Source organism: Stegostoma tigrinum, chromosome 35, assembly GCF_030684315.1.
Source record: "Stegostoma tigrinum isolate sSteTig4 chromosome 35, sSteTig4.hap1, whole genome shotgun sequence".
In the NCBI taxonomy this organism is placed as follows: domain Eukaryota; kingdom Metazoa; phylum Chordata; class Chondrichthyes; order Orectolobiformes; family Stegostomatidae; genus Stegostoma; species Stegostoma tigrinum.
This window is the reverse complement of record NC_081388.1, coordinates 10,781,444-10,793,776: the sequence shown is the minus strand read 5'-3', so window position 1 is coordinate 10,793,776 and position 12,333 is coordinate 10,781,444. Positions and strand designations below refer to the sequence as shown.

Below are 12,333 nucleotides of genomic sequence, written 5' to 3'. Positions count from 1 at the left end.
GAGCTGATTGTAATGCAGAGTCCTTGCAGTAGAAATGTTGTGTTATTTGCCAGTGTGCTCCAAAATGCAGCATTACAGTGCACAAGTGTACTGTAAGGGAAGTGTAAGGGCATTGGAGATGTGCCATGATGATGTGCACGGACTGGAACATGTTATATGTAAAGATCAGAGGGTGTGGGGTGTTTGTGGGTGCTGCCTGTGGTGTGTGCCTGAGATGTTGATGCCACGTGTCCAAGACAGAGCTTCAGAGGAGCAAGTGTTGAGCTGGAGTTACCAGGGACCTGTGTGATTTTCACTTTAGGAATTCTCAGCATTGGTTTTTACCTGGAAGGCCGTAGAAAAGGAACCTAACTATTAATGAGACAAGATTAAATAATAATGAGGGCGATAATGAATAATGTTTCCAGTTAATTGACCTCACACTGCTCATAAGTGAGAATCTCATTTCAATGTCCAGAAGTATGTTGGAAAATACAACTTGTTGCTCCTGACATCAAGAAACACCTCACTCGACTTCTCACACAAATCTTCCAGGTTTCTCACGATAGCCCATGTCATCCAGGGCCTGGGAAGATTCTGCCCTTTCTGTTGGAATATGCAGTTATTGCTCAGATATAAATTATTGCTGCCCAAATATAAAAGGCTGTTAATATTTATACATAAGATGCACTGATTCTGATAAATAATCTGTTAATGTAAATGTAGGAGGTACTATCTAATTTCACAATAAATTTCCTTTTGCCACGTACGATGCAACTTCCTCCATTGCAGTGGCTACTCATGTGGATGATGTAAAGTGTGTAAAAATATTGAGGTTGGTGCTCAGACTCACACAGTGTATGAGAGAGTATTGCTGAAGCATTTGCTCTGGTGGTTGGGAAGTCATGAGATTAGGAACATCATGTTTAATCCTGGGTGAGTACAAGGGATCAGACGAGGTAATCTGTTTAGATGTTCTTATGTGAACTTATACTATCACAGAAACTGTATTGAGTGCGAAGTTTAAATGGATGAAAGGAGTGGATGTGCTACCAAGAGTGCTGATGTGTTCTCAGCTCAGTTCTGTTCGTTCACGGGTCAGAGTGTGCATTTAATGTTAGAAGTACACTGGTGTCAGAAGTTTGGAGGTGATGAGTTCACAGAGAACAAAAAGAGCAAAGAACATTACAGCACATGAATGGCCCCTTCAGCCCCGAAAGACTGTTGATACCTGATGCTTTTTAACTAAATTTTGTTTTACCCCCATGCGGTCTGTATTCCTGTATTCCCTGCCTGTTATTGTATCTGCCAAGATGCCTCTTAAGCGTTGCTATTGTATCTGCCTCCATCACCTCCTCTGGCTGCGTATTGCAGGCACTTATCAATCTCTGTGTAAGAAACCTGCCCCTTATATATCACCTTTAAACTTTCCTCTGTTTACCTTAAACTTATGTCTCCCCGTAACTGACATTTCTACCCTGGGAAAAAGACTGATTATCAAATCTACCAATGCTTCTCATCATTTTATAGACTTCTATTAGGTCATCCCCCATCCTTCAACATTCAAGTGAAAACAAACCAAGTTTGACCAATCTCTCCTCATAGCTAGTGACCTGCAAATCAGGCAACATCCTGGTAAACTTTTCATGTATCTTTTCTCCAAAGCCTCCACATCCTTCTGGTGTGGTCACCAGAACTGTACACCTTATTCCCATTTGGAATGTAACTGCAGCCTTGATTGGTTGGACTGAATGCCCTGTTTCTCTGCTGCGGATTCCGATGTAATTCAGCGAAATTCGAGCAAAAACTGCCCAGTGCAACACTAACAGAACAGCAAAGCATACAAGCAGCAGCAGTTCAATGGCGCAAATGGCAGCCTCTGACAGTGATGAGAGCTGAGGAAGCCACACAATCCGTTATAGCCATTGCTGCAGATATAAAGTGGGACAGAGTTTAACGTTTTTGAGAAGATTTGTACTTGGATTGTGGATGAAGTTATAGACTTGCTCGCTGGGCCAGTGTGTTTGATTGCAGACGTTTCGTTACCCTGCTAGGTAACATCGTCAGTGTGCCTCTGGTGAAGTGTCGGTGTTCTGTCCTGCTTGTTGTTTATATGCCTTGGTTTGCTGGGGTCGTTGGCTTCACTTCCAGATCTGTTTTTCAGTGGTTTGTATATATTGGGTCCTGTTCAATGTGTTTGTTGATGGAGTTCTGTTTGGACTGTCAGGCCTCCAGGAATTCCCTGACATGTCTCTGTCTGGCTTGTGCAACTATGGATGCATTGTCCAAGTCGAATTCGTATCCCTCGTTGTCCGTGTGTACTGAGACCAGTGAGAATTGGTCATGTCTCTTGGTGGCTAGTTGGTGTTTGTAATTCCTTATTGTCTGTTTTAGAACATAGAACATAGAACAGTACAGCACAGAACAGGCCCTTCAGCCCACAATGTTGTGCCGACCATTGATCCTCATGTATGCACCCTCAAATTTCTGTGACCATATACATGTCCAGCAGTCTCTTAAATGACCCCAATGACCTTGCTTCCACAACTGCTGCTGGCAACGCATTCCATGCTCTCACAACTCTCTGCGTAAAGAACCTGCCTCTGACATCCCCTCTATACTTTCCACCAACCAGCTTAAAACTATGACCCCTTGTACTGGCCATTTCTGCCCTGGGAAATAGTCTCTGGCTATCAACTCTATCTATGCCTCTCATTATCTTGTATACCTCAATTAGGTGCCCTCTCCTCCTCCTTTTCGCCAATGAAAAGAGACCGAGCTCAGTCAACCTCTCTTCATAAGATAAGCCCTCCAGTCCAGGCAGCATCCTGGTAAACCTCCTCTGAACCCTCTCCAAAGCATCCACATCTTTCCTATAATAGGGCGCCCAGAACTGGACGCAGTATTGCAAGTGCGGTCTAACCAAAGTTTTATAGAGCTGCAACAAGATCTCACGACTCTTAAACTCAATCCCCCTGTTAATGAAAGCCAAAACACCATATGCTTTCTTAACAACCTTGTCCACTTGGGTGGCCATTTTAAGGGATCTATGTATCTGCACACATCTTCCAGTTTGGCCTGTGTAATGTTTCTCACAGACCTTACATGATGCTTTGCATATTACATTAGTTTTACTGGTTGTGTGTATGGGATCCTTTATGTTTGTCAGTAGCTGTCACAGGGTAGTTGTTGGTTTGTGGGCTACCCTGATACCGAGGGGTCTGAGCAGTGTTGTGGTTATCTCTGATATGTCTCTGATGTATGGAAGGGTGCCTAATGTGTCTCGCCATATTGTGCCTTTAGACCACAATAAGAAGATGCAACAAGGTATTAACTGCTCACCTAACTCTCCCCTGCCCAATGTGGGCTGGATTAAAATCAAGGCCAATTGGATTTTATCAGCCAGGTCTCTTGGTGGAATCAAATCTTGTAAATTCTGAAACTGACCTCATTATGCCTCTTAATTTGTTATTTAGCTTCAGGTAACATGTCCACATGGATGTTTCTAGATTATTGTACAAAGCCAACTGATTCCCCTCTCAAGGAAAGGGGCAGGACAACAGTGCCCAGTCTGAGCTGATGCACATGTATCAAACTCAGACATTGTGGTGGGTCCCCCAGTCGTCTTTCCAAACAAACCCAGATCCATCCTCAGCCCCTACTGTTTGAAAAGTTGCTGGACCTGTACATGGGGTATGGGTGAAGGATTGGAGAATGAGTAAACTCTTTCAGGGCAGTAAGAGAGACAACTGAGGAGCAAAATTCTAAAGTGCTTCATTTCTTTTTCTCCCAGTAGTCTGCTTCATTTGGAGGCCGTGCCAGGCTACGTCTTGTCCGTCTGGTTATTACAATCGTAAACATCTTGGCTGCATGGGTAAGTGTTAAGCAAAGTCAGGAAACTGCTACATGTTTAAAGACAATGCCCAGGTCTTTCCCTTTCGGTTTCTGACCCTCACAGCTGGACTAAGAGGACGTTGCAGTGTTTACATCCTGTGGCAGAGATGGATATCAAACATCCATGCCCCACACTCATGCCTCACAACCAGATCCACACCCATGGTTCACATTCATGCCCCACACCCATGGCCAACATCATTGTCAACAATGGTGGCCTGTCTGCAAAAACCAGCTTTATACATTTTAAATTGGAAAAAAAATGTCCTTTATCACAAGTGGTACAGAATATAAAAGTAAGGGATCTTTCTACAGATATACAGAGCTTTAGAGAGAGCACATCTAGTGTTCTGCATGCAGGTTATTGAAGGAGTGATATATTTGGAATTGGAAGTGATTGGAAGAACATTCATGAGGCTGATTCCTGGGATGATGATGTTATCACATGAGGATTGGGTGGGCCTATTCCCACAGGAAGAGTGAAAGGTGAGGCGGAACCTTTTAAAGGTCTGGGCAAGATTGGCTGTAGCGAGCTGCGTGGCAGAATCTGGCCAGGAGTCTGGCGAGGCACATCTTGATATGGGGAGCATCTGCTATGTTTTTGCCAAGCTGTGAGGCAAGTTTCTCACTCAGGCTGAGTGGGTTGCTAATGAAGGGGGATTATAGCTTGTTAAACGCCTTGTTAACAGCATTACTCACCTAATCAGTATTCAGCTTACTATCTGACCAAATGTGTCAAACAAACTTGATGTCAGGATACTCGATATAGAAATCAGATCGGGGACCTGGTGACTACAGCTCACTACTTACCCTGAAGGACCCCTCTGTCGGGCAACAGGCCCCAATATCTTACTGGCCAAACTTACCTCATGTTCATGCACATTGACATCCAACTTATGCCAACTTCGATGGACCCTTTGAACATCTCCAATCCACTTCTGCATTTGAACGCCACTCCAGCACAGAGCATTGCAATGCAGGAGCAAGGACAGTCAAGAGTGCTTAGGGACACACACCCAGCTCATGGACTGAACCAGGCAGTAAGTCCAGGTTGTTTGCTCACGGCCATAGTGCACACTCCACTACAGGCCTTACCTAGATGCTCACAGCGTCCCTGCCTTACATTACCTTGGCTTTTTGTGTTTTACCTCTTCAGCCCCACACATACGTACTAATTCTGAAAAAGAGTCACATCAGACTTGAAATATTTATTTGGTTTCTCTCTCTCCACAGATGTTGCCAGAGTTTCTCCGGCTCTTTCTGATTTTTTTCTTCAACTTTGCAGTATTTTGTTCATATTACTTCTGCCTGGCCTCGCTATTTAGCACAGACTCAAAGGATTGAACCATGTCATGGTTGGCAGCAGGCCACAGGAAAGTCAGAGAAACACAGAGAACAGCAATTGGAGTTGGCCATTCGGCCCATTCAGCCTGTTTCACTATTAAAATCATGGCTGATCATCCAACTCAGTGGCATATTCCCGCCTTTCCTCCATATCCTTGGATCCCTTTAGCCCCAAGTGCCTTATTCAACTACTTATTGAAATCCTAAAATGTTTCGGCCTTCATTGCTTCCTGTGATAGGAAATTCCAGAGACTCTTCTGCTAATCTCAGTCCCAAATGGTTTAACCCATATCCTTAGACAGTGACTTATGATTCTGGACTCTCCCATCATTGGGAACATCTTTCCTGTATCTACCCTGTCTCATTCTGTTCGAATTTTCTACGTATCTATAAGGTACCCCTTTCATTGATCTGAACGTCAGTGAATGTAATCGTAACTGATATAATCTCTCCTCATATATCATTCCCACCATCGCAGGAATCAGCTCACTGCACTGCCTCCATAGCCAGAACATCCCTCCTCAAATAAAGAGATGATACACTTCAGGAAAACACACTGTGTTCAGGGGTTCCTGCACGGTGTGCCTGCTAGTTTTCTAAATTGCTGCATGGCTTTCCAAGGGCTGTGCTTAGAAGTCAGTAGGATGATCAGCCATGATCATATTGAATGACACAGTGTACTCAAAGGGGCTGAATGGCCTAACTCTGCGCCTGCCTTCTATGTTTCTATATTCATGGTGCGTAAGGTGGATTGTCGATTAACAAAAGAATTAAGGGTTATGTAGTACAGACAGGAAAGTGGAGTGAAGGCTATATACAGGTCAGCTATTGAATGGTGGGGCAGCTTAAGAAGCCAGGTGGCTTCCTCATGCTTCTATATCTTCGGTTCTAATTTGAGCAAAATAATGACCCAGGCATTCACGAACGTCACTGATTTACACAGATATCGATGAGTGCGCAATGTCCCTCTGTGATCCATCCGCATTATGTATCAACTCATATGGGAGCTATGAGTGTTACTGTGGTAGAGGGTTTACCCCCATTCCTGGGAGCTCCGGAACTGCAACAATTTGTCAAGGTAAGGAGGATAATCTTACAAGTGATTAAACGGGAGCACTAATCTCTTGCTTGTGATAAGGTTGTCAGTTCTCAGGGATGGTCCTGGACTCCTAAGGAATTAGAGACAAATATCCAAAGCAAATCTAGGAGAAAAATCAGAGGGATAATTAAGAAAACAAAGACCAAACAATCGTACAGCTCTGGAACAGGCCGCTTTGACCCACATTGATGCCTTTTTAGACTAAAACAGTTTTGTCTGTATGTGCTCTGTACCCCTCTATTCCCTGCCTATTCATGTATCTATAAAGATGCCTCTGAACATTACAGTAGTATCCTCCTCCACCACCTCCTCTGGCAGCACATTCAGAAGTCCCTGCACAGTGTGCCCCTAGTTTTCTAAATGGCCACATGGCTCTTCAAGGCCTGTGCACAGAAGCTACTCAGATGATCAGCTATGATTTAGTAGCAATGCAGGTCCAAGAGCAGAATGGCCTACTGCTGTTGCTATTCTCTATGTTTCCGTATTCACGGTGCATGAGATGGCCTTTTGATCAACAAAAGAGTTGAGGTAGACAGTAAAATGGAGTAAAGGCCACAATTAGGTCAGCTATCGAACAAGTCAGCAGACTCGAAGGGCCAGGTGGCCTGCTCATGCTTCTATATCTTAGGGTCGAATTCAAGCAAAACAGTGATCCAGTCATTAACAAACGTCACTCTTTGACACAGATACCGATGAGTGTAAATGGTTACCGTGCCAATCAAACGCAACATGTCGCAACTTAATTGGGAGCTATGAATGTTTCTGTGGTAACGGATTTACCCCCATTCCTGGAAGCTTCGGAATTACAACAAATTGTCAAGGTAAGGAGGATAATCTTACAAGTGATTAAACAGGGGCACTAATCTCATGTTTGTGATAAGGTTAAAATTGTGTCAGTGATAATGGGAACTGCAGATGCTGGAGAATCCAAGATTATAAAATGTGAGGCTGGATGAGCACAGCAGGCCCAGCAGCATCTCAGGAGCACAAAAGCTGACGTTTCGGGCCTAGACCCTCTCTGATGAAGGGTCTAGGCCCGAAACGTCAGCTTTTGGGCTCCTGAGATGCTGCTGGGCCTGCTGTGTTCATCCAGCCTCACATTTTATAATCTGTGATAAGGTTGTCAGTTCTGTGGAAAGGCCCTGGACTCCAAAGGAATTAGAGACAAATTTCCAACTCAAGTCTGATTGAAAGTTCAGAGGGATGATGAAGAAAACAAAGACCAAACAACAGTACAGCTCAGAAACAGATCACTTTGGCCAACCAGGACTGCACCAACACATTGATACTTTTTTAGACTAAAACCATTTTGTCTGTATGTGCTCTGTACCCCTCTATTCCCTGCCTATTCATGTATCTATAAACATGGCTCCAAACATTACAGTAGTATCCTCCTCCACCACCTCATCTGGTAGCACATTCAGAAGTTCCTGCACAGCGTCCCCCTAATTTTCTAAACGTCTGCATGGCTCTCCGAGACCTGTGCACAGAAACCGTGATCATATTTAATAGTGAAGCAGGCCCCAGAGGCGAAATGACCTACTGATGGTCTTATTCTCTATGTAACTATATGAGGTGGACTTTCAATCGACTATCAAGTTATAGGCTATGAAGAAAGAACAGTAAAGTCGAGTGAAGGGCCAGAATAGGGTCACCAATTAAATTGTGGAGCTAGCTTGAGAGACCCAGTGGCCTGCTCATGCTTCTATATCTAAGGGACTAGTTCTAGCGAAATAGCAATCCAGGCATTAACAAACATCACTGTTTTACACAGATATCGATGAATGTACATCATCACCATGTGATCCATCTGCAACATGTCGCAACACCATTGGAAGCTATGAATGTTACTGTGGTGCAGGGCTTAAACCTGCCCCTGGGAGCTCCAGCATCACAACAATTTGTGAAGGTAAGGAGGACTACGTTACAAGCAATTCAACTGGGACACTAATGTCTTGTTTGTGACAAAGTAGTCTGTTCTCCAGGACAATCCAGGACTCCAAAGGAATTAGAAGCTGATGTCCAAGTCAAATCCGGGAGGAAAATGGGAGGGATACCTTAGAGAACAAGGAACAAAGAATACGCCAGCACAGGAACAGGGCCTTTGTCCCCACGAGACTACAACAACACATGATGCCTTTCTGAATTAAAAACCATTTACTTCAACATGGTCTTTATTCCTCTATTCCCGACCCATTTATGTGTCTGTCAAGATGCTTCCAAACACTACAGTATTATCCTCCTCCACCACCTCCTCTGGCAGCACATTCAGAAGTTCCGGCACAGCACACCCCTAATTTTCTAAATGGCTACGTGGGTCCCTTCGGCCTGTGCGCAGAAACCAGTAGACTGATCAGCTATGATAATATTGAATGACTGAGCATACTCAAATGGCTGAACGGCCTACTTCCGCTCCTATTCTCTGTTTCTACATTCAAGGCGGATGTGGTGGATTCTCAATTGACAAAAGAATTGAGGGCTATGAGGGACAGACAGTAAAGCAGAGAAAAGGCCACTATCAGGTCAGCTATTGAATGTTAGGGTCGGTTTGAGGGGCCAAGTGGCCGGCTCAGGCTTCTGTATGTTCGGGTCTAATTCAAGCAAAATAGTGATCCAGGCATTAACAAATGTCACTGTTTTGCACAGATATTGATGAGTGTAAATCGTCACTGTGTGATCCATCTGCAGCATGTCGCAAATTGAATGGGAGCTATGAGTGTTACTGTGATAAAGGGTTTACCCGCATTCCTGGGAGCTCTGGCAATGCAACAACTTGTGACGGTAAGGGGGAATAATGTTACAATCAATTAAACGGGGGCGCTAATCTCTTGATTGTAACAAGTTTGTCCATTCTTTGGGATGGATCTGCACTACAAAGGATTTAGAAAGTGTTGTCCAAATCAAAGCCAGGAGAAAAGCCGAAGGTATAATTAAAATAAACAAGGAACAAACAATTGGACAGCACAGGAACTAGCTGTTTGTCCCAACAAGACAGTGCCAACAAACCAGGCCTTTCTAAACTAACACCTTTTGCCACAAGATGTTCTGTACCCCTCTATTCCCTGCCCATTCATGTATTTGTCAAGATATCTCTTAAGCATTGCCATTGTATCTGCCTGTACCATGTGTGGCAGCGCATTCAGAAGCTCCTGCAGTGTGTGCCCCCAGATTTTCTTAAAAGCTGCAGGGCCCTCACAGGCCTTTGCACAGAAGCCAGTAGATTGATCTGCCATGAATAGATTAAATGACCGAACACACTCAAAGGGCTGAATGGCCTTCTCCTGTTCCTTTTTTCTATGCTTCTATAATCATGGTGCATGCAATGGCTGTCTGATTGACAAAAGTGTTGAGGGTTGTGAGGAACAGACAGGAATGTGGACTAAAAGCCAAAATCTGATCAGATACTGAATGGTGGGGTAGGCTTGATGGGCCAAATGCACTGCTCATGCTCCTATATATTTGGGCCTAATTGAAGCAGAACGGTGATTCAGGCATTAACAAACATCACTGTTTTGCACAGATATTGATGAGTGTAAATTGTCACCGTGTGATCCATCTGCAACATGTCGCAATCTGAATGGGAGCTATGAGTGTTACTGTGCTACAGGGTTTACCACCGTTCCTGGGAGCTCCGGCAATGCAACAACTTGTGAAGGTAAGGCAGATAATATCATGAGCGATTAAAGGAGAGCATTAATCTCTTATTGGTAGCAAGGTTGTCAGTTCTCTGCGATTGTGCTGGATTCCAAAGGAATTAGAGGCTAATGTCCAAGTAAAATCCAGGAGGAAAATCAGAGGGATAATGAAGAAAACAAAGACCAAACAGCAGTACCGCTCAGGAACAGACCACTTTGGCTGACCTAGACTGCACCAATACATTGATGCCTTTTTAGACTAAAACAGTTTTGCCTGTATGTGCTCTGTATACCTCTATTCCCTCCCCATTCATGTATCTATAAAGATGCCTCTGAACATTACAGTAGTATCCTCCTCCTCCACCTCCTCTGGCAGCACATTCAGAAGTTCCTGCACAGTGTGCCCCTAATTTTCTAAATGGTTGCATCGCTGTCCAAGGCCTGTGCACAGAAGCCACTTGGATGATCAGCTATGATTATGTTTAATAGCGAAGCATGCCCTAAGGGTTGAAAGGCCTACTGCTGCTCTTATTCTCTGTTTCTATATTCATGGCGCTTGAGATTTACTTTTGATCGACAAAAAAGTTGAGGATTATGAGAAACAGACATTAAAGCAGAATAAAGGCCACAATTAATAGATAATAAAATGTGAGGCTGGATGAACACAGCAGGCCAAGCAGCATCTCAGGAGCTTGGCCTGCTGTGTTCATCCAGCCTCACATTTTATTATCTTGGAATCTCCAGCATCTGCAGTTCCCATTATCTCTAAAGGCCACAATTAGGTCAGACACTGAATGCTGGGGAAGGCCTGAGGGGCCAAGTGGTCTGCTCATGCTTTGTAGGTTCGGGTCTAATTCAAGCAAAACAGTGATCCAGCCATTGACTAACATCACTGTTTTACACAGATATCGATGAGTGTAGATCATCACCGTGCGAACCATCTGCAATATGTCGCAACTTGAATGGGAGCTATGAGTGTTACTGTGGTAGAGGGTTTACCCCCATTCCTGGGAGCTCCGGCAATGCAACAATTTGTAAAGGAAAGGAGGATAATCTTACAAGTGATTAAATGGGAGCACTAATCTCTTGTTTGTGATAAAGTTGTCTGTTCTCCAGGATGGCCCTGGGCTCCAAAAGATTTAGAAACTGATGTCCAAGTCAAATCTGGGAGAAAAATGGGAGGGATAATTATGAAAACAAGGAACAAAGAATACTCCGACACTGGAACAGGCCCTTTGTGCCCATGGAATACTCCAACGTATGAAGACTTTGCAATCTGAAAACGATTCCCTGCTACATGGTGTTGATCCCTCTCTTCCCTGCCCATTCATGTGTTGTCTGACAAGATACTTCCAAACGTTGCATTAGTATCCACTTCGACCACCACCTCTGGCAGCAATTCAGAAGTTCCTGTACAATGTTCCCCCAAATTTTCTTCATGATTGCATGTCTCTCTAAGGCCTTTACACTCTGTGTTTCTATATTCAAGTGGCTTGAGATTGACTTTCAATCAACCATCAAGTTAAGGGTTATGAGGAACAGACATTAAAGTGGAGGAAAGGCCACAATAAGGTCAGTTATTGATTGGTGGAGCAGGCCTGAGGGACTCAGTGACCTGCTCACACTTCTATATCTGAGGGTCTCTTTAAGCAAAATAGCAATCCAGGCATTAACATACATCACTGTTTTACACAGATATCGATGAGTGTAAGTCGTCACCGTGTGATCCATTCGCGTTATGCCGCAACTTGAATGGGAGCTATGAGTGTCACTGTGGTAAAGGGTTTACCCCCAGTCCTGGGAGCTCCGGCAATGCAACAATTTGTAAAGGTAAGGAGGATAATATTACAAGTGAATAAAGGGCAGCACTAATCTCTTGTTTGTAATACTTTTGTCAGTTCTTTAGGATGATCCTGGACTCCAAAGGATTTAGAAACTGCTGTCCAAGTCAAATCCGGGAGAAAAGTCGAAGGTATAATTGAAATAAACGGGGAACAAAGAATACTACAGCCCAGGAACAGGCTCCTTGTCCCAACAAGACAGTGCCAACAAATGATGCCTTTCTAAACTAAAGCCCTCCTGACACAACATAGACTGTACCCCTCTATTACCTGCCCATTCATGTGTCCGTCAACATTTCTCTTAAGAATCGCCATGGTTTCCGCCTCTAACCATCCGAGACAGCGCATTTGGATGCTCCTGCAGGGTGTACCCCTAATTTTCTTAAAAGCTGCATGGCTCTCAAAGTCATGTTGAAAGATAGAGAATACTCAAAAGACCAGTGGCCTATTCTTTGCCTATTCTCTGTGTTTTTCGATTGACAAAAGGGTTGAGGGTTATCTCAGGGGCCCCAATTTCCTAGGCCTCTGGCATCTATGCTCC

General features: G+C 44.1%; 1 protein-coding gene across 1 annotated transcript in view; it reads left to right on the top strand.

Annotated features, from left to right (window-relative positions):
• Positions 1-12,333, top strand: part of LOC132206340 (adhesion G protein-coupled receptor E1-like) — a 67,043-nt gene that overhangs the window by 3,648 nt on the left and 51,062 nt on the right. The window contains exons 3-6 of the mRNA XM_059640002.1: positions 3,776-3,853; positions 5,159-5,228; positions 8,091-8,225; positions 11,647-11,781. Coding sequence (XP_059495985.1) covers positions 3,776-3,853; positions 5,159-5,228; positions 8,091-8,225; positions 11,647-11,781 — 418 coding nt within the window. The remainder of the gene's footprint in view (positions 1-3,775; positions 3,854-5,158; positions 5,229-8,090; positions 8,226-11,646; positions 11,782-12,333) is intronic.